The sequence below is a fragment of the Eulemur rufifrons genome, chromosome 14, assembly GCF_041146395.1.
Source record: "Eulemur rufifrons isolate Redbay chromosome 14, OSU_ERuf_1, whole genome shotgun sequence".
NCBI lineage: Eukaryota > Metazoa > Chordata > Mammalia > Primates > Lemuridae > Eulemur > Eulemur rufifrons.
Genome location: NC_090996.1, coordinates 34855121 through 34876583, shown reverse-complemented (window position 1 = coordinate 34876583; position 21463 = coordinate 34855121). Strand labels below are relative to the sequence as shown.

The 21463-nt window shown below is 56.0% G+C and overlaps 1 protein-coding gene across 1 annotated transcript; it reads left to right on the top strand.

Moving 5' to 3' along the window:
• Positions 1 to 382: 382 nt before the first annotated feature.
• On the top strand, positions 383 to 20052 carry CCNF (cyclin F). The gene is made up of 17 exons (XM_069486279.1): positions 383 to 398; positions 1942 to 2096; positions 3139 to 3245; positions 4618 to 4685; positions 6470 to 6663; positions 6990 to 7043; positions 7840 to 7944; positions 8270 to 8347; positions 11111 to 11262; positions 13204 to 13368; positions 15677 to 15800; positions 16084 to 16264; positions 16584 to 16671; positions 17488 to 17587; positions 17698 to 17825; positions 18610 to 18779; positions 19511 to 20052. Exons 1-17 carry the CDS (start codon positions 383 to 385, stop codon positions 20002 to 20004), a joined length of 2379 nt encoding a protein of 792 aa, XP_069342380.1. The 3' UTR covers positions 20005 to 20052.
• The last annotated feature ends 1411 nt before the right edge of the window (positions 20053 to 21463 follow it).

Below are 21463 nucleotides of genomic sequence, written 5' to 3'. Positions count from 1 at the left end.
GGGACTCCACCGCAGCACGCAGCGGAAGGAACGGCCATGCGGGCTCGGGTCGGGGGGCCAGTGTCCCCCACCCCCGGCCACCGCACGGACTTTCACGGCCCACGGCGCCGCAACTTCCAGTCAGCGGGGAGGCGGGAGGCCGCGCGGGCTCCGCCAATCAACGGCCAGTGTTCGAATTCGCGTCCTGGCGCGGCCAATCGTGGGCGCGCGCAGCCGGCGGGGCGGGCGGGGCCAGGGCGGGGCGGGCGGCGCCCCCCGCGCAGGCCAATGGAAGCGCCCGGTGCGTTTGAAAACTGGGGCGGGCGGCGGGCGGGGCGGCGCTCACTGGCCGGGCGCGGGCGCGCTTGCGGGAGGCGCGGGCGGTGGCGGAGCCAGCGCGGCGATGGGGAGCGGCGGCGGTGAGTGCGCTAGGCGGGCGGGACGCGGAACAGCCCCGCGCGCCTGTTGCCTGCCCGGCGCTGAGACGGCGGGTCCTGAGGGAAGAGAGGCCCCGTGGCGGCGGGCACGGCGGGCTCGCGCCCCTTTCCCCGGGCGAGGGTCGCAGCCGCCGCCGCGCACGCCCTGCGCGCGGGGAGCCCCCAGCCCCAGCCGCCCGCGTCCGGGGCGCCCGCACCCGCTTGAGGCGCCTCTTGTCCGTTCCGGGGAGGGCAGCGGCTCAGGCCAACTGCTCCTGCGGTTCGGGGGTCTGGGCTTCCCGAGCGGGCGGCGGGGTGCGGCGGCCCAGTCGGCTCGGCAGCCTAACGTCCAGTCAGCGCACCTGCGGGCCGCAAGATGGGTGCCTCGAGGGCGGGCCGCGGGCGCCCGCGCTGCCGGGTCCTTGTCAGTGGGCGACAGCGGGGCCTGCGCCCTGTGAGAGCGTCGCACCGGGCCTGGCACGTGCCGAGGCCCCGGTGTACCCGAGCTGCGATGTCAGTTATTATGGCAGTGATTATTACACTCTACAAGTGTCTGTCCCAGAGCAAGAGAATGAGGAACGTCCTACGGTAAAGCCCGTATGATTTGTAGGAATTAGCCGCCATGGGAGTACGTTTGGCATTTGCAGCACATCTAATTGCTGACAGGAAGACCCAGGTGGGGGAGGCGGCAATCCAATCGCTGGAGAAGCCCTGGGGAGGGGGGGAGGCCCGTGCAGGCAGGAGAGCAGGGTGGAAAGGTAAGTTTGTAGGGGAGGGGCAGGTTGTTGAGATCCTTGTCTGGGGGCTTCTCCTCTCCTGTGAGACAGGGGGAGGTCATCTGCTTGGAGGGAGAAAGGGATGGCTGGAGTGGCAGCACCGTGTTGGGGAGCAGGGGACAGAGCTCTTCAGGGAAGCACGGCCGGGTGGGTGGCCACTTCTCCTTTACTAACTGAACATGTGTAGGTAGGTCTAGGTTTGTGTTGAGATCTGTCCACTCCCCATTTTACAGAGGACAGAGACGTGGGCTGGGCAGCTCTGCAGAGCGGAGACTCAGACTCGGACTGGCCTGGCCTCCAAGTCTCTTGCTTCTCTCTAAGGCTGACCCTCCTAATTTGGACTCGAAAACTAGCTTCTTCAAGTCTGTAGATCCTTATTGAACGTTATACTTTTGGTCATATGTACAAAAAGCAGGAGAGCTACCCAGCAAGGGCCCAAGGGGCCTTCTCGAGAATGAAATGAGAGAAAAACCATCCTCAGCGTTGGCTGCTTTCCCCGTCCTGGTTGTCATGTGGGCTCTGGGTCAGAAACTTTCCCAGTAGCCAAGTAGCGTGATGCCTGCTTTTCTCCATAAGTATCTGTTGAATATTTGAACGGCTGATGACGTCTTCTGTAATTTGTACAGTGCTGCTCCTTTATTTGATCTTTGTTTGGGACTAGAAATATAGTTAGTTCCTTCTCTTGTGGGGCAGGGGATGGTAACTATTGGATCATCTTCAGATATAACTTTTCATCTTACTGAGAGTCCTGGGTTTGTTTGTTTCCTAAGTGGTCCACTGTAGGTGTGCCAAGTGTTTCTGTTATCCTACAAAGCGAAGAATAAGAAGGAGGCCCCGAAGCCTAACCATCTTGAGTCTCCCCGAAGATGTGCTCTTTCACATCCTGAAATGGCTTTCTGTTGGGGACATCCTCGCTGTCCGAGCTGTAAGTTGCTAGATGAAAACAGTGTCAGCTCTAGGTCTGTTGGTTATACCATCAAGGCCTCGTGTCCTTAAATGTCAGAGCAAAACCTTGGCTACAAAGGGGGGCAAAGGGAACAAGGACGACGTTGTTAGTAGGTGCTTGAAGATGTTCTGCTTATAGGAACAGGACACTAAGGTTTGCCTCTATTCATTGTAGTGTTTATTTGGACAGAGAAAATTCCCTTTTATGATAGTGAAATTTGCATCCCTTAAGAAATAAGATAGTATTACACAGAATAAAAATATATTTTTTAGGACCAATCTCATGTAACATCCAACACTGAAATGGACTCTAGGAGTTATTTTTATAGATACTGAAACCACAGCCTCACTGTGAGCGACTTAACCAATGGTATACAGTGAATTTGTGGGAAAACTCCAACAAGAACCCATTTCCTCACTCCCAAAGCTACCTCCATTACCTGTGATACACTTTATAGAACTCACAGGGTGCTGAATTTCCTATAGTGGTGGACACTGTAACACGTAAGGTGCTCCCCTGTGTTCACAGTCCTGGCCGGGTGCTTCCTGTGTCTGCCAGGGCAGAGGCTCCAGGTGCTACCTGAGGCCAGCATTGCAGGTGTCAGTCTTTTCCTGAAGTGCCTTTGAGCTCCAGGCCACACACCCACCAGCAAGACCTTGGGTAGAGGAGCACAAAACAGGTTTCTGTCCTACCTGCCTCCATTTAGAGTCAGTTTCCCCACTTCTTGCAGGTATATACCTTGCAGAGATATTGCCCCCTCTTCCTCAACCTGGGAGCTCGTTCCCCTTTTCACGGCCATTGTCCCCTGCCCCCACTTTAGAATTTCAGAGAAACTCGTTTCTGGGCTTGTTTCTCTGTCCAGAACAGCTGTTACTTGTATACACAGAGACTAGAGTCCTTTACTACTTGGGATTGGGATGGCAACTGGAGACCGTCTGTCTACAGCGTGTCTTCAGGAGCCTCCAGGAGTGAGTTTCGGGTGGCCCCTTAGTAATCCACCCCTGGCTCTCTTGTTCTGCAGGTACACTCCCACCTCAAGGACCTGGTGGACAACCACGCCAGTGTGTGGGCATGTGCCAACTTCCAGGAGCTGTGGCCTTCTCCAAAGAACCTGAAGCTCTTTGAAAGGTACCCTGCACCCTGAGAACAGCTCTGTTCCCCTTGCCTTTGCGCTTCCCACAGTGCCAGCTGGTGTCCCAAAGGCTGACCCAGGAATGATTTTCCTGTTGGTGTCTCCCATGTCACTGCCTCATCCTCAGGGACTTACTGAGGACTGTCGACCTTACCCATCGAGCCACACGCCATGTCATCGGTCCTCCTCCATGACATTGCCATAGGCCCACAATCCTTCCAGAGGGTTCCCACGTGACCCAAACACGAGTCATTTGCGTATGGATACTTAGCCTTCTTTTCCTTTGGTCAAAGCCGTGGGATTTCAGTTCTATTGCATTTCACTCCTGGGCTGACCCCACTGCCTGCAACCCACGGGCCAGCAATGAGCCCCGCCGCACAAGTGTACTGGTGGTACCAGGCTCAGCTTGAACTTGAACAAACTGAGAAGCCACAGCTTGGGAGGGGATTTTCCTAACCAGGGTGCACACTGGCCCTCGTCTACCTGAGTTGCCAGAAATCCAGTTAACAAGTGCAGGACGGCTGTGTTGCCTTGGCCACGCTTGAGCTGCTTCTGGATAAAATGTGTGTATTTCTTAGTGAGATGTAATCCACACGCCATACAATTCACCCATTTAAAGCGTGTAACCTCCTCTGGGAGGCCGAGGCGGGAGGATCGCTTGAGGTCAGGAGTTCGAGACCAGCCTGAGCAAGAGCAAGACCCCATCTCTACTAAAAATAGAAAGAAATTACCTGGACAACTAAAAATATATATACAAAAAATTAGCCGGGTATGGTGGCACATGCCTGTAGTCCCAGCTACTCGGGAGGCTGGGGCAGGAGGATCACTTGAGCCCAGGAGTTTGAGGTTGCTGTGAGCTAGGCTGATGCCACGGCACTCTAGCCTGGGCAGCAGAGCAAGACTCTGTCTCAAAAAAAAAAAAAAAATGTGCAACTTAGTTTTTACTATAAAAAAATTATAGTTTTTACTATAGTCAATTATGCAAACGTCACCACTATAAAACTTTAGAATATTCTCATTACCCCAAAAAGAAACCCTGTACCCATTAAGTCACCCCCCCATTTTACAATCCCTGAAACCCTAGGCGATCTCTAGTCAATTTTCTGTCTCTGTGGCTTTGCCTATTCTGAACATTTCATGTGAATGGAATCATATGATATATGGACTTTGCGACTGGCTTCTTTCACAGAGCCTGATGTTTTCAAGGTTCATGTATGACATAGCATGTAATAGATAATTCATATTTGACTGTATTATGTAAAAAAACATTCTATTCAGAAAACAAGCATTCCAGCTTCAAGTGCTGTGTGGTGCTGCATAACCTTTGTGGCATAAAACAGTGTGGTGTTTGTGTTCCTGATGTTTTAGGGCTGCTGAGAAGGGAAATTTTGAAGCTGCCGTGAAGCTGGGCATAGCCTACCTCTACAACGAAGGCCGTAAGTCATCCCCGCCTAGGTACTGACTGCTGACGCTGCTGTCTTGCTATCTCATGGTCTGCCTGACTGTCCTTCTCAGGAGCTTGTGCCCAGATGTACCTTGCCAAGGGACCCATAGATGATACTGTGACTTTGTAGGTTACGAGAGTCACGTCCTGTCTTAGCAAGCCAGTTAATTTTGTTGGCAAAGAATGACTCTGAGCCAGGGACCCACAGTGGGGGCTCCCCTAGCAAACCAGCCTTTCCCTGGGCTCCTGCCCCCTATCTGGCTAACACGAAGGCCCACCTGTAGATGCCAGCTCCTCTCTTTGGCCATCCTCTGTGGGACTTTGAGGCAGAGGTCAGCGTGTTTAATCCCACAGGGTGTCAATAGTACAGTAGCCATGGTTCCAAGCCAGAAGCAGGTACAGGCAGGTCAGGGCTGGCCTGGTGCCTGGATTCCTGCATCCCCAGAGGCCAGGTGCTCCTGAAAGAACTTTTTGCTGCCCTTCTTCTAAACAGAGTCTTGCTCTGTCACCTGGGCTGGAGTGCTGTGGCGTCATGATAGCTCACTGCAACCTCAAACTGCTGGGTTCAAGCGATCCTCCTGCCTCAGCCTCTCAAAGTGCTGAGATTACAGGTGTGAGCCACTGCGCCCAGCCACAGCCTTTTCTTCTACAAATTCCTGCTCAGCACCCCAAGGAATGAGCCCACAGTCTGTACTATCCCACCTTCTAAAACACATAAAGACTGGGGTAAGCTGGGTGCAGTGGCTCATGCCTATAATCCTAGCAATTTGGGAGGCCGAGGCCACGTTTTTGAGACCAGCCTGGGCAACATAGCAAGACCCCATCTCTACAAAATATAAGAAAATTAGCCAGGCATGGTGGTGTGTACCTGTAGTCCTCCTGCTTGGGAGGCTAAAGCAGGAGGATTGCTTGAGCCTAGGAATTCAAGGCTCCAGTGAGCTGTGATCATCCCCCTGTACTCCAGGCTGGGTGACAGAGTAAGGACCCTGTCTCAAAAAAAAGAAAAAAAAATGGGGTATAGCACACCATGTTCCTCCTTCTAAAAGATCCAGTCTTGCTGAGAGATCGTCCCTTCCCTTGTCCCTGCCCAGAATTGTGACTGCAGAGACCCTGACCAACCTCTCTTTCTTCCATGTTGAGGAGGGCCAAGCTCCTGCCCCCACCCTCCCATCAGAGAGCAGTTCAACACATAACGCAGGCCGGGCGTGGTGGCTCATGCCTGTAATCCTAGCACTCTGGGAGGCCCAGACAGGAGGATCTCTTGAGCTCAGGAGTTCGAGACCAGCCTGAGCAAGAGTGAGACCCCATCTCTATTTTTAAAAAACAAAAAAACAAAAAAAAACCAAAACACAACACGTAATGTGCACACCATACAGCTCACCCATCTATAGTATACAGTTCACAGAGTTGTGCAGCCATGTCCTCTGTCTAATTTTAGAACATTCTTGTCCCCAGAAGAATCCCCACCCCCACCCTGCACGCATTAGCAGGGTTCAGGCAGTGGCTCCCAGCTGGAGGGAGGGTGGCATGGAAAGCCTCCGTGGGGCTCCCTCCCTGGCCTGCAGAGTCCAGGCCCTGGGAGGGCTGCAGCAGGGCATGTGGTCACAAACGCCCAGTGCTCTAGGCCTTAGCGGGAGAAAGGGGAGGAGCCCCGTCCTACAGGGCTCTTCCCTCCCAAGCACCAGCAACTGCTCACTGTGCTGGGCTTGAGGTTTTAGACTTTCTGTATTCCGTCCCCCGAGACATGCCTGGGTTCTGTCCTGTCTGTCCCAGCAGTGTCCGTGTCTGATGAGGCCCGTGCGGAAGTGAACGGCCTGAAGGCCTCTCACTTCTTCAGTCTGGCCGAGCGGCTGAGTGTGGGCGCGGCACCCTTCATCTGGCTCTTCATCCGCCCGCCATGGTCGGTGTCCGGAAGCTGCTGCAAGGCCGTGGTGCACGAGAGCCTCAGGGCAGAGTGCCAGCTGCAGAGAGTGAGTCCCGGGACACAGGAAAACCGTGAGCCCAGACCCCGTGGGCCACGTGAGGTCAGGAACCTCGGCGAAGTGGGGGTGCAGAAGATGGGGGGGTGCAGATATGGGGCCCGCTGGAGAGTAGGAGGCCTCCGAGGCAGGGGTGGACCACGGGGTTCTGGGTGGACGTGTTGACAGCTGGAAACGCGGAGTGGCTGCATGCAGCCTGAGACTGAAGTCAGGGGCTGGTCCTCTGTGCGGGGCAGGGGCCGAGAAGACACAGGCTGCCGGAGGGGCTGGCAGTTCTCTCTGCTCACAATCACGCTTCTTTCTTCCTTTTTCCCAAGACTCACAAAGCGTCCATCCTGCACTGCCTGGGCAGAGTGCTAAGTCTTTTTGAGGTGAGTCGAGTTGTTCACTGCACTCGGGCTTTGCATGTTTGATGTGTCCCTAGCTGAGATTGAGGAAGTACTTGAAAAGCAGCATAAAGGGGTGACCAAGGCCCAAAGCGCAAGTGGACAGGCCTTCGTGGAGCTGGTGCCATGTGTGGATGGGCCACAGGCTCAGATCCTGTCTCCACCCTCACTGCCTGTGTGGCCTGAGCGAGTGACGTGACCCAGTCCCCGGGTGCTGGTGAGAATTGCAGAGCAGGACACAAGGGTCCCTGAACCCGTGGTGCCGGCTCCCTGCCTGGTGGCTCTGCTGCTGGCGGGCCTCTCCTCCTGCTCAGGCAGACCCATCTGTCCTTCATGTCCTCATGGGCTTTGTCATCATTGACCTCCTTTGTGACAAACGTAGGGACAGTGGTGGCTTGTAGAGACAGATGCGGCAAAAGCGTCGGGGAGGGATGCTGAGGGGAGAAGCCCCGAGAGCCGCCAGCGCCACTGTCCAGGCAGCTCAGGGCAGCTCCTTTGGCGCACGGGTGAAGGGCAGGCCCTTGCGTGGCCGAGCTAGGCCAGGGGTCCCCAGACCTCACCCAGGAAGACAGCAGGCCCTGAGGCCGGCGCGCCCAAGCACACTCCTGCTGGTTGTCGAGTGGTGTACCTACAGAGAAGTCATTTCTGCTCTGACTTAGTGAGCTCGTCTTATGAAAGGCAAGAGCGGTGGTGTGATGACTGGGGCGGGGAGAGGGCGGTTAGTATGACGACTTGGCATCAAGCGGAGAGTGAGGACCGGCGGTGCCGGGTCTCCCCGCAGGATGAAGAGAAGCAGCAGCAGGCCCGCGACCTGTTTGAAGAGTCCGCCAATCAGGGGTGTTTGACCAGCTCGTACCTCCTCTGGGAAAGTGACAGAAAGACAGATGTGAGTGCACCCAGGTCTGGGGAGAGGAGGAGTTACGTTGGCCAAAGGCACATTCTCTAAACTGGCCCTTGGACGAGATTCTGTCAGCAAGAGGGAGGATCCTCTTAGAGCTTCTGGCCCCTCTCGGCCCTGCAGCCCCGGGTCAGTGGCTGCTGCTGGCACCCCAGAAACGACCGCTGTGCTTTGAGGGATGACACGCGGGAAGCAGCACAGCCGGGGACCTTCTGGGGGTGTGGGGGGAACATTTAAGAACCCCGTGGGTCAGTTCTTACTTTATCCCGAGACACAACTGCATAAAGGCGCAGTGACTTTCTCCTGTTGACAGATGTCGGATCCTGGACGGTGTCTCCACAGCTTCCGGAAACTCAGGGACTACGCTGCCAAGGGCTGCTGGGAAGCGCAGGTGACGTGGGGAGCTGGCCTTTCTCCGTACAGCCTCGGGGCGGTGTTGCCTGGGTCCCACACAGGAGGTCAGGACCGGGGGGTGCAATAAAATTGGTGCAGGACCGGAGTCGAGTCCTAAAGGAATTTAGCTCTCGAGCTCTCGAGCGCACAGGGAGAAGAGCCCGGAAATGCTTCGTCCGTCTTCGCCATCTCTCCGCTTGCCTCTAAGCCGGCCAGCCTCTTAATTTTTCAATGCTTCTGGGCTGCACCTGCTGTCAAAATCCATACCACTCTTGAAAGTTGTCCTATAGCTAAAACTTATCTTTTGACACAAAACTGGAGGCTGCTTGAGAGTGGAGGGGCACGCGGGACACGTTCCCATTCCCGTTAGCACCTTGCTGGTCATGTGGCCTGCTCGCCAGGTCATCCGGCGTCAGAGCCGGCAAACCGAGGGTGTGTGGCAAGTGCTCACCAGGGTCTCCCTGTCTGCAGCCAAGAAGAAGGCCTTGTTTCAGGAGAAATCAAGGCAAGTGGGTAGAAGCTTGTTGTTGTCACCCCGCCAAGCGGGTGTTAGCGCGTCATCTGTGCTCAGACACTGGGGAAGAGGTCACAAGTCGATAGAGGGACCAACCTGATGTGCCACAGAAAGTTGGGATGTTCATGTCCAGAAAGGCAGTCCACAAATTTACAAGAAATATAACAATATAGCTCTATTAGAAGGTCAGGGTAATCAATAAGAATATTAAGACCCTGATAGAAGTTCAGAGGGCCTCAGCAGAGTCTCAAAACAGAGGAAATAAATTCAACCAGTTAAAAAGTGGAATGACATTCAGCCTCACTGCTAGTCAGAGGAGTGTGCCTTGGCCGGGCACGGTGGCTCATACCTGCGATCCCAGTGCTCTGGGAGGCCGAGGTGAGAGCATCATTTGAGCCCAGGAGTTCGAGACCAGCCTGAGCAACATAGCGAGACCCCATCTCTACAAAAAATAAAGTTAGCTGAGCATGGCGGCATATGCATGCCCGCAGTCCCAGCTACTCGGGAGGCTGAGGCAGGAGGATCACTTGAGCCCAGAAGTTCAAGGTTACAGTGGGCTGTGATGGCACCACTGCACTCCAGCCTGGGCAACAGAGCGAGGCTCTGTCTCTTGAGAACAAAACCAAAAACAAAGTGTAGCTTTAAATGAGTTTTGGGGCTGATCACATTAGCAAATTATATATATATATATATTTTTCCTCTCTCTGTTTTTGACCAGATAGCTAGTGACTTCTGAAAACAGATGTTTTTTTTTTTAATGATAGCATTTTTTGTTGGCAAAGGTGTGATAAAATAGGTGCTCCTATTTTAATAATGGATATGAAAGTCAGCAGGAGCCTTTCAGAGAACACGCGGCTTAAACGGCCGCCCCGGGACTGAGCACGGAAGGGAAGGGCGCAGACTGCGTCAGGGCTGCGCGGTGATGCTCCGCAAAGCGATGATTGGAATTGCCCAAGCGGAAGAATAGGTGAAATGCTTGAGCAGATGTTTAATAACACGAGGAGACACACTATTGTTAGGTGGGCAAAGAAAAGATAAAAATGTACTTATACTTCCGTCACAAGTGCGTATACATGTGATGTTACAAATGCATAGAAAAGTCCAGAAGGAGTCCGGGCGCGGTGGCTCACGCCTGTAATCCTAACACTCTGGGAGGCCGAGGCAGGTGGATCGCTCGAGGTCAGGAGTTCGAGACCAGCCTGAGCAAGAGCGAGACCCCCGTCTCTACTAAAAATAGAAAGAAATGATCTGGCCACCTTAAAATATATATAGAAAAATTAGCCGGGCATGGTGGCGCATGCCTGTCGTCCCAACTACTGGGGAGGCTGAGGCAGTAGGATTGCTTAAGCCCAGGAATTTGAGGTTGCTGTGAGCTAGGCTGATGCCACGGCACTCACTCTAGCCTGGGCAACAAAGCGAGACTCTGTCAAAAAAAAAAAAAAAAAAAAGTCCAGAAGGAAATACGTAAAAATGGTGGAAAATAACCATCTGGGTGGGGTCTTGGCAGGTCACATGCTAAGTGCTGACACATCTTAGTGAATTCTCATCACCTGCCAAAGCAAATGCTGTTATTATGCCGTTTGTGAAAGAGGAAGAAACTGGGGTGCACGGAGGTCCTGCAGTTTGCCTGTGGTCACACGTGGGCCAGGTTTCGAAGCCACCTGAGCCCGGCCAGCGCTTGGCCACTTTGCTATGAGGTCTCCCCCAGGAGCATCAAATGTTCTCACCTGGAGGGTGAACGGAAACAAAATTATACTTTTTTTATAATGTAGAAAATTTAACTTGGCTGAGGACTTGTACCAGCGTGAGGAGGCAACTGACATTTCATTATGTACGTTTTGTCCTTCTTTTCTTTATTTTAATCTGATGAACTTTATATCTCTTCTCTTGGTTTATTTTTATTTATTTATTTTTAGAGATGGGGTCTCACTCTGTCTCCCGGGCTAGAGTGCAGTGGCAGGATCACAGCTCCCTGCAACCTCCGACTCCTGGGCTCAAGTGATCCTCCTGCCTCGGCCTCTCGAGTCTTTTTGTCCCTTTTAAAAAGTTTTGTCCTGTGGTATACTACTTACTCAAAACAGAAGGAGAGTTAAAACCTTAGCCACACCGTCATGGAAGGTTGAGGAGATTTGGGTTCAGTGGGGCGAATGTGTCCACACATGTTCTCTACCTGTGCTGCCCTTTGCTTTGGAAATAGCCTGTAGCGGTCGCTGCTTCCTGCTCACGTTGGTGCCTTTCCTCCCTCAGCTGTCTCTAGCCAAAGCCTGTGCGAACGGCAGCCAGCTCGGGCTGGAGGCGAAGGCGTCCGGCGAGCTGGTGTGCCAGCTGTTCCAGGCTTCCCGCGCCGTCAGTAAGCAGCAGATCTTCTCCGTGCAGAAGGGACTCAATGACACCATGAGGTGAGGCGTCCACTGGAGCTGCTTCTGTTAACCCAAGTCACTGTCATCGGCAGCGAGGTGTTTCGTCATCAACCTGCCAGATAACCCCCGCACCCCGTGCATGTGTGTGTTTTCTAAAAGCTGGGGTGCCCAAGTTACCCAGGACGTTGGGGAAGAAAATATCCTACTCTCTCTAGTTTTCCTTTTTAAGCCATGGAATGTGTTAAACCATTTTAACTGTCTTTCTGAGACAACGGGATGCATATCCCCAGCTCCCGAATTGGAAGCACGACCTTTCCTTGTGACCCCCCATGCAGGCATCAGCGTCATGTGAGACCTGGTGGCCGGCAAGCACTGTGCCCTTGGCGCAGTTGCCAGGACACTCCAGCAGGACCTGCATCTTCCTGCGGGTCCGTGTGCCTCTGGGGTTTGCAGATAACACACTTTTACACTAAACCACAGAACACGTTAGAGGGTAAAACGGAAAATACGAATGAGTGCTCAGGCCTAGGCCTGAGGTGGCAGGTACAGTTTGGATTTGGTAGGCTCTGATGCTGCCATTCCGGCAGACAGTTCCAGCACACAGTAGGTGCTCAGTTAGTAGGTCCTCTTCCTTGGAGGCGCGAGGCTTGATCTCCCTCTCTCAGCCTCAGGGATGCAGCAAACTCCGCCCCACAAAGGGCTCCAAGCTGTGGAGCTTTCGCATCCTGTGCCCTCGGGCGGAAGCCCCCACTCCTGCCCCTTCTCCAGCCCTTCTCTCTCTCTCTCTCTCTCTCTCTCTCTCTCTCGGAAGGAAAGTGCTGATAACACCTTCTGACCCTCTTAGGCTGCTTTTTGTTTGTTTGTTTTGATGCTACTCATTTTAAGTGCATCGGGGGTTAAAAGTAAATTTAAGTATTTTAAAGTGTAGAGGCCAGTGGTTTGTTTCTAGAGGTTGGATCATTACGCTTATGAAGTCCATCTGCCTAGGTGGCTCCCCAGCGTGTTCACAGGAGTCTCCAGTTTAAACCTCAGAAGGCTGACCCTCCTGTGCTCTTTGTCCTGGGGGAAAATAGAGCCTTGTCTACTGCTCCCCTGCCCCTCGTCGCCTGGCCTGCCTTCCCATCCCTTCTCCCCACCAGAGGTGCTTCTGACACTTGTGCCGGCCCGTCTGCTTCCAGCACCATCACCGGCTCTGTCGCTGTCCCTCCCCTCTGCTTGGAGATGAGTGTCTCATCGCCTCTGCTCAGGAAGGCGTTTACCATGCTCGGGCATCCTTCCGCGTTCCCTTGTGACCCTTTCAGATCCTGACCCCTGGCTTTGGCCCTCCGTGGAAAGGGACCTTGTCTTTCAACCCTAGGGCATGTGGCAGGGTGGTTGGGTGAGTGGGGCTGAGAACTCCAGCCCGTGGCCTTGGTGGCTCTTGCTTTAGCGGTGTTCCTGGCCCCTCGCTGTGTCTCGGAGACTGAGAAATGACCCGGGTGAGCGAGCTGTCCCGCGGGGGAATCTGGGTTTGCAGAAGCATTGCAGCTCTTGCTGCTTTTGAGTGACGTTTTTCCCATCCCGGGGCCCAGCCCCACGGCACAACCCACCATGCCTCACACCTGCACACTGCGAGGGTTGGTGATTCTGGAAGCTGAGAGCTGCCCTTTCACTTTGCACTAGGTCCAGGCCCTCAAGTGCTTTTGTTTGTGAGCACCAGGGACGTGTGGGCCTGGGAGAGGGGGCAGAGGTGTGGCAGCCCACCCGCCTCCCAGGAACGAAGTGGGGAGAAACAGGGCTCACTGGGGGCCAGGGGCAGGGACCCCTGGGGCCTCACTAGCATCCTGGGACGCGGCGTCTCCAGTCTGGGCTCCTGGGTAAACCAGTGGTTCCACACGTGACCGGCTCACTCGCCCAGCCCGACACACCCAAGTGGAAGCTGGAGATGGGGCGCCTGGAGGACTGGTGCCCTGGTTTTCAGGGGTGGCGCTCTTTCCACAGGTACATTCTGATTGACTGGCTGGTAGAGGTCGCCACCATGAAGGACTTCACAAGTCTGTGCCTGCACCTGACTGTGGAGTGTGTGGACCGGTACCTGCGCAGGAGGCTGGTGCCCCGGTACAGGCTGCAGCTGCTGGGCATCGCCTGCATGGTCATCTGTACCCGGTGAGACACACCCCCCGCCTGGCCAGCAGGGATGTGCTGGCCCTTCCTGGGCTCAAGGGGCACCCGTGCGTCACGTGCTAATAGTTGGTCCCGGCTGGTTAGAGTGGAAGCCCGAGCCCAGGCTGCGGGCTGCAGGCAGCAGTGGCAGCTGCTTTGCGGGGCGCCTTATCCAGGTAGCGCATCCTGGCAGTCTCAGGACCCAAGTGTGGCCTCTTGCAGGCTCAGGCTGGACAGCTCGTCCCTGCTCCTGAGGGCACGAAGGTGACCAGGGAGGGTCGCAGTCAGCCGCTCTCCTCCCAGGCCTCAGAGTTCACAGGGAGAACCGCCCCTCTGAGGCCGAGTTCTCAAGTCTGTCACCAAAGTTCCTACAATCCTGGAGTTGGAGGGTCTAGTCCCCACCGATGCCCCAGCAGAGCCCACTTCAACCACACGGGCGTCACTCCTGCACCCCAGCAGCCCCTACTTTTCACATCAGACCACCTTACATTTTACCCAAACCTACTTTGCTTTAACCCAATCATCCTGGTTTTGCCAGGGGAGCAATGCGGAAGCCAACTCCCAAGATGCGTTTTGCATTTGCTTGTTTTCCTAAGTCGGCCTCCCCAGCGTTTTCCTGGGAAGTGTTGTCTGTTGGGCTTGGCGGATGAGGAATAGGTTTGGCTGCACGCCAGGATGGGGAAACCTGCAGAGACTTATTTCTCTGCTGCACAAGGAACCCAGAGGCAGAAGGTCCAGGCTCAGGTCACCGGGGCAGTTTCTTTGTTTCACGAGGTCATGGTAGAGCCCAGCTCCCATCTCATCTCTGCTACCCTGGGGTGCTGCCCTTGTCCCCAAGACCCCTTGGCTACCTACCGTGTCCACCTTTGTGCTGAGCTTAGTCTTGGGGCCGCGCCACGATGGGCCCTGGGAAGTGTGGCCTCTGGGAGGCAGGCATGTGCCAGCTCAGAGCAGTGTCACATCACCACGGGAGCAGGGAGTGTGGGCTTGCAGGGTGGGCAGGCCAGTCACTCACTAGGCAGAGCCGTGTTCAGATGTGCTCTTGGCCCTGAAGGCAGCATCCAGGTCTTCCAGCCAGATGGCCAAAGAGGTCAGGCCGCTGCCTCCCAGCTCCCGGGCCACAAACTGGCCAGCAGTGAAAGAATAACTGTTAAACGTGCTTTAGGGAGTTGAGTCCAAACTCTCTCCCCCACTGCAAGACCTGGTGCACTAGACCCCATGCCTGGTACCGTGGCCCCCCTGAGTAAAGTCTGCCCTACCAGCCTTGGGAAAAAAAAGACCGGGTGCGGTAGCTCATGCCTGAAATCCCAGCACTCTGGGAGGCCAAGGCTGGAAGATCACTTTGAGACCAGGAGTTTGAGACCAGCCTGGACAACATTGTGAGACCCCATCTCTACAAAAAATAGAAAAAATAGCTGGGCGTGGTGACATGCACCTGTAGTCCCAGCTACTCAGAAGGCTGAGGCAGGAGGATCGTTTGAGCCCAGGAGTTTGAGGTTGCAGGGAGCTACGATGACACCACTGCACTCTACCTGGGGCAACAGAGTGAGACTCTGTCTCAAGAAAAAGAAGAAAACAAAAAAGGCTGAGGCGCCTCCACCTCCGCTCAAAGCAGCACCTGCCATGCCCCAACCAGCCACCGTGGACCCATCTTTTTGGCGTCTGTGGCCTTGACGCTGGCAGGCCTGGCCCCTGTGCCTCCTGTCCTCCCTGTCAAAATGATGACCAGTGCAGAGTCCCCAGGACGGGGCAGCAAACACACTTGGCCCCAGTACAAGGGGAAGGCATCCTTGGGGCACGCTGGAACAGCATGTTCCTAGAGAGCAGGTGCAGGTGGGTGGTAGAGAACAGGGTGACCACCTGCCCTGACGACTGTCAGTACCCCTGTGGCCAGACACTGCTGTGCACAGACCTTCAGGTGGCCTTTGGGGCCTTTGCTGGCAACTCCCAACTCACCCACCTTCTGGGTTTAAAGCATTTATACTCGATCGATGGATGCTGTCACAAGACAGGGCAAATCCTTGTCCTTAAGGTCGATTAAAACAGAATGACAGTGTCACTCAGGGGCCTTTTGCAGAGACCTTTTGGTGTCTGCCTCATAGCCCTGCTGTCCCCACTCTGCCTTTGCCTTGTGGCTCTGGGCCTCTTTCCCTCACCTTCTGACTGCGCTCTGCTTTAATTCTCATTGGCCACCACAGCTGGGTCCATTGAGTAACCTCCTTTTGTCACCAAAGCCCAAAGCCGCCCCTCTCTCCTTACTTGAAGCCTCCCAGAGCCTGGGCCCTGCTGAGGCCCCTTCTTGGCCTTCCAGGTTCATCAGTAAGGAGATCCTGACCATCCGCGAGGCCGTGTGGCTCACGGACAACACGTACAAGTATGAGGACCTGGTGCGGATGATGGGAGAGATCGTGTCCGCCCTGGAAGGGAAGATTCGAGTAAGTGGCAGTTTTCTTCTTTCCTGTTAGTTTCAGTTATCACTGTGCTGGGGACACAGGAGGGCATTCATCTTTGCTGCTCTAGGAGCTTCTCATGGACCCAGAGGGCAGCTGTCTCTGCTGTCCCCAGAGGCATGGACTAAGAGGCCACGGCTGCATTGCATCATTTCACGCCCTGGTGCCCTGTGCTCACCCAGGCCACACCCCGGGCTGGGCCCATTAGGCCATATGCGGGGGAGCCCTCCAAGTGCTGAGACCCCACGCCCGCCTCCCATTTGTCTAGGTCCCCACAGTGGTGGATTACAAAGAGGTCCTGCTGACCCTGGTCCCTACAGCGCCAAGAACCCAGCACCTGTGCAGCTTCCTCTGCGAGCTGTCCCTGCTGCACACCAGCCTGTCCGCCTATGCCCCAGCCCGCCTGGCTGCCGCAGCGCTGCTCCTGGCCAGACTGACGCACGGGCAAAGTAAGGAACAGACCTTCCTGGGGGCTCCTGGGGTCAGGGGGGGGCGTGTAGGGAGGAAAAGGAACGGGTGTCTACCCGTCCTGGAGAAGGAAATGCGCCAAGTTCTCTCTGGAGGTGAGTGACAGATGGCTCCAGCTTAAGTTTTCCCCAAATTTCTGCCAGCCCGAGTACATGCTCCACATACGAGGTCTTTTCAGTTGGTTTTAAAAGGATTGCAACCCTGAGTTCCAGGAAACTGCCATAGAACCATCAGAGTTGTGGGCGGGAGTGGCCGAGCAGCCATCATGACAGCCCCTCCATCCCGTCTGCCCCTCCCCAGCACAGCCCTGGACCCCTCGGTTGTGGGAGCTCACTGGATTCTCCCACGAAGACCTCGTGCCCTGCGTCTTGAGCCTTCATAAGAAGTGGTGAGTTTGTCAAGGAAAGGCTTCCTCCGCCCAGGCTTGGCCGGAGTGGGTGGGCCGCATGGACCACCACGGGCATTTGCTTCCACTCGTGACGGCAGTTGGTCCACATGCAGGTCTTCTGGCAGCGAGCGTCAGGCCAGACATGTTCCTCAGAGTTGCCGTTCTAAAATTCCAGGGCTATGTTTCTTATTTCATGCATTTTTCACATTCAAGACATGTACAGCAGCTCCTCAACCCAAACCTGACTCCAGAGGTGGCAGAACACAGCTCCCGACCAGTGGTACTTTCGGTAGATGACAAATTGTCATCTCGCTCAGGAGTTGCAAACTCTGGCCCCCACCTGGTCTGCTTCCTGTCTCTGGATTTGCCTGTTCTGGATACTTTGTACCGGTGGAATCGGTGGCCGTGTGGCCTTTGCGTCTGGTCATGTCACTCGGCACGTTGTTTTCGGGGTCTCCCCGAGCCGCCGCGTGTCAGCCAAGGCCGAGTGACGTCCCACTGTGCACCTAGGCGCGCGTGTTCCTCCTTTCATCCGGGTGCACGTTTGTGCCGTTCCACCTTTTGGGTGTGGCGAACGATGCTGCTGTGAACGTCCTCGTGCGAGTTCTGTGTGGACGTGTGAATACGGTCCGGTTCTCTCCAGTGTGCACGTGCGTGGAACTGCTGGGTCATGTGTCACTCCGTGTGTCACTGTTCCAGGGGGTGCCAGACTGTTTTGCATTCTCACCACAGCAGTGTGTTTTCCCCTCACTTCAGTGAGTTGAGGCTAAAATGGGGTGGGGGCCTCACGTGTCCACCTCACGTGTCCATTTCCAGCTTCCACGATGACGCCCCCAAGGATTACAGGCAAGTGTCACTGACCGCCGTGAAGCAGCGATTCGAGGACAAGCGCTACGAAGAAATCAGCCAGCAAGAGGTGCCTCCCGCCCCGGCCACGGGTGTCTGACCGGGGTTGCCGGGTGGGGACAGGCTCCTCAGCCTCGCCCTCCGGTGCCTCGAAGGCCCCCTGACTCTGCCTCCCTCCAGGTGCTGAGCTACGGCCAGTTGTGTGCGGCACTGGGCGTGGAACAGGACAGCCCGGAACCCCCATGTTTCCTCAGCACAGGGGACCTCCACGCCTTCCTCAGCTCTCCCTCCGGGAGGAGAACCAAACGGTTAGTTAGACCCGTGTCCGGGCTGTGCCGGGGGTGCTGCTCCCGCATGCGTGCTGCCCCAAGAAGCACGACAGCGTCTTCCACTGTGCTGAACACGGGAGGCCTGGGTCCCTCCCAGCAGGGCCGCCATCTGCATCTTACTCTGCAGACGGCACCCTGACTATTTGGGGACGGAGTGATCTGCAAGGAAAGCCCGCGCACAGACGTGCGTCTGAGCTCCAGGAGTGGGGCCCAGCCATGCTATGTTGACCCTGCTGCCCAGAACCCTCCCAGCCCCACCAGGGCATCTCCACCCACGGCCAGGGGTCAAGAAGCAGACAGGCTCCGCTGCTCCGGCCTCCAGCCCATTCCAGGCTCGGCCTGAGCCCCACCGGCGGCTGTGCTGCACTGCCAGGGACGCCCTGCTCCGTGTGGGCCCTGCCCAGCGCCAGGCCAGGCACCGCCTGCGCCCTGTTCAGTCAACACTGGAGGGTGGCATCACCCTCCTGCCAGTTTCCAGAGGGTCCCACAGCTGACCGGGGTGGACCAGGAGGGTGGACCAGGGTTCACAGCCAGACCAAGGCCTGATTTTGCCTGAATCGTCCTTCCTCCGGCTTGGGCCCCGCCTTCGAGGGCTTTTCCCCATTCTAGCTTCGCGGGGGCGTTTTCTACACAGCAAACTTCCAGGAGCACACGGTGTGGGCCCCGGGCAGGCAAGCGCCAGAGGCAGGTGCAGAGGACTGGGCCAGGCTTCGCAGTGCCGCCACCTGTGACTGGGGTTTCCTGGGCTCTCCCCACCTTGCAGGAAGCGGGAGAACAGCCTCCAGGAGGACAGGGGCAGCTTCGTCACCACCCCCACTGCAGAGCTGTCCAGCCAGGAGGAGACGCTGCTGGGCAGCTTCTTGGACTGGAGCCTGGACTGCTGCTCCGGCTACGAGGGTGACCAGGAGAGCGAGGGCGAGAAGGAGGGCGACGGTGAGTGTGCGGCTGGGGCACCCCAAGGGACAGGCTGTGGGGGGCTCCTGCGAATGCTCTGGCAGGGAGCGTGTACCAGCGGAGGGCGGGTCCAGACGCCAGTGGGGGTGGGGGTGTGAGAGCAGAGGAGCCCCTAAAACGTCAGTGCTTTTCCCACCACGCTGTTGGGGGAGGATTTAGGCCAGACCCGTGGCCAGCTGCAGCTGGGTCTGTGTTGGTGGGGCCTCGCAGACAGAGGCCTGTCTGGATTCATGGTAAGAGCTTTCCAGAGTGTTGTTTGAAATGTGCCACGTGGTGTACGTGAGCCCTCCCACGCCACCCTGCTGGGCTCCGTGCCGGCACCCCCGGCAGGCTGCAGGAGGTCCCGTCCCCCGTGCCCTGGCCAGGAAGCCCAGTGGGGCCAGTTTCTGTCAACTTCCCAGTGGCTTGCTTTTGTGTCCACCTCGGAGGGAGTTAGACGGCTGGTTTGCTGTCATCCTCCACTGTCCTCAAAATCCTGGCGGGCAGCCCTCCGAGCTCAAAAGAGGCATGTCACTCACAGCCTGTTACCCAAAGAGAGCGACACAGGGGACTACAGCAAGGGGCCCGGGGCGGATATTCGGCCCAGCACAGGGTGTTTTAAATTGTCCTGGCAAGAGCCAGAGCCTGGGCTGCCAGGGTCCTAACCAGGCAGGGGTCTCCTCTGATGCCCGGGCTACAGCCATGATCTCTCTCTCCAACATTTTCTGCAGTGACAGCTCCCAGCGGCGTCCTCGATGTCACCGTGGTCTACCTGAACCCAGAACAGCACTGCTGCCAGGAATCCAGTGATGAGGAGGCCTGCCTGGAGGACAGGGGAGGCCAGGACCCACACTCCCCAGCACTGGGCACCCAGACACCTCCAACCGCAGGGCCTGAGCCCCCACACCACATCAGGAGGGAGCCGGGCAAGGACATCACAACCTCAGGGTACTCCTCCATCAGCAGCGCGAGTCCCACAAGCTCTGTGGATGGCAGCTTGGGGGGCCCACCCCAACCTACCTCAGTGCTGTCCCTGGGCAGCGACTCTCACACACAGCCTTGCCACCATCAGGCCAGGAAGTCATGTTTACAGTGTCGTCCCCCGAGCCCCCGGGAGAGCAGCGTTCCGCAGCAACAGGTGAAGCGGAAAAACCTATCCATGCATAGTGAGGAACAGGAGGAGGAGGAGGAGGAGGACATGAACTTGGGCTTTCTGAAGCTGTGAGTGTGTGTTGGTGTGTTTGCCGCAGTGAATGTTTACCGAGGGAGGCTGCTGTTCTGCTAGCAAGGGATGGGCCACTGCAGAGGAATGCTATTTAGACCCAGAGTTCGTCACAGAGAGCCACCAGGGGAGCCCCGTGGGTACCCTCAGAATGGCTGAGTCAGAACGAAAAGCTCAGATCCTTCTGTTTGGAAATTTAACCTCCCAGCAAGCATGCCATACCGTGTGAAGGCTCTCTGTGCCCTCCTATGTTCCACTGTCTCTGGAAGCTTAAGCCAGTGTGTGTCCTGGTCTTCCCAGCCCTCACAGAGCCCCACGCCAGCAGCTGACAGCTTTCACGCTCAGAGTAGGTACGACCCAGGCAGCCTGGCACAGCTCACGCCCCTGCCTGCATCTGCCTGGTTTGGGCCCCAGCGGGGAGCTGGCAGCTCTGAGCACAACACTGCCCCTCACCCAGCGTGGCCTCGTGGGGCACCCACTACCTTCTGGGTGGTGGGTTCTGGCAAGGAGCCCATGCCCCACACAACAGTGTGGACGGTGTGGCCGCCAGGCCAGGGAGCTCCCTTCGATGCTTGGCCACAGGCTCCCCTCCTCCGCTCTCCACTCGTTTTAGAAATCTGCCCCTCCCCCAGGATGGTTTGCCTCACGTGGGGTGTCTGTGAACATCTCTCCTCGTACTGAATTTCTGGGCCATTCTTTTCCTGTCTTTTATTTCTAGACTTCCTTCTTCTTTAAAGATGAAAGCAAAAGGAAAATTAAAAATAGAGGGTATTCAATAAAAAAACAAGAGATTCCCAACATTATTTAGGGCTCAACTAAAAAAAAAAAAAGAAAATCTGACTCCAACCCCACAATGCTATCCTAACAGTCTTGATTCAAAAAGAATTTCCCCAGAGTGGTTAGCCAGAAAAAACTTAAAAGTCATCTGTAATGTCTGAAATACCCAGGAGGCAGGAGAGCAGGGGAGTCAAGGACTTGCCCGTGACGGCCCCTGACCGTGTGCCCCTGCCCTTTCCCGCTGGCCACGGAGGCTAGGCTCCGCACGCTGACTGTGACCTCTCCCCAGCTGGGTTGACCAGTGACACACACACCCTGCTGGGATACACTTTGTTTCCTCTGGAAATGTAAGGAAGAACCACTCGGCCAGGAGTGTCCCCCATATGCTCTTGAACCAGAAATACAGGGATGTGGAGATGTTAGCTCAGTGGTTGCTCTTCTGTGTGCTCGTATGTGTGTTGGTGTCTCCGTGGCAGCTGTCTTTTTGCTACTGTAAGAGAATTCTGCCCACCCTGGGTGGCGCGTGGCTGGGGTGAGGCGAACCCAGGCATAGGAATTGCAGACCTGTCCTGTCGACTGCCCCTGGACATGTGTGAGCCTTAGTTTCCTCATCTTCATCTGTAAGATGGGGCAATGATACCTACCTCACAGGGGTGTTGTGAGGATTAAATGTGATGGAGATAGT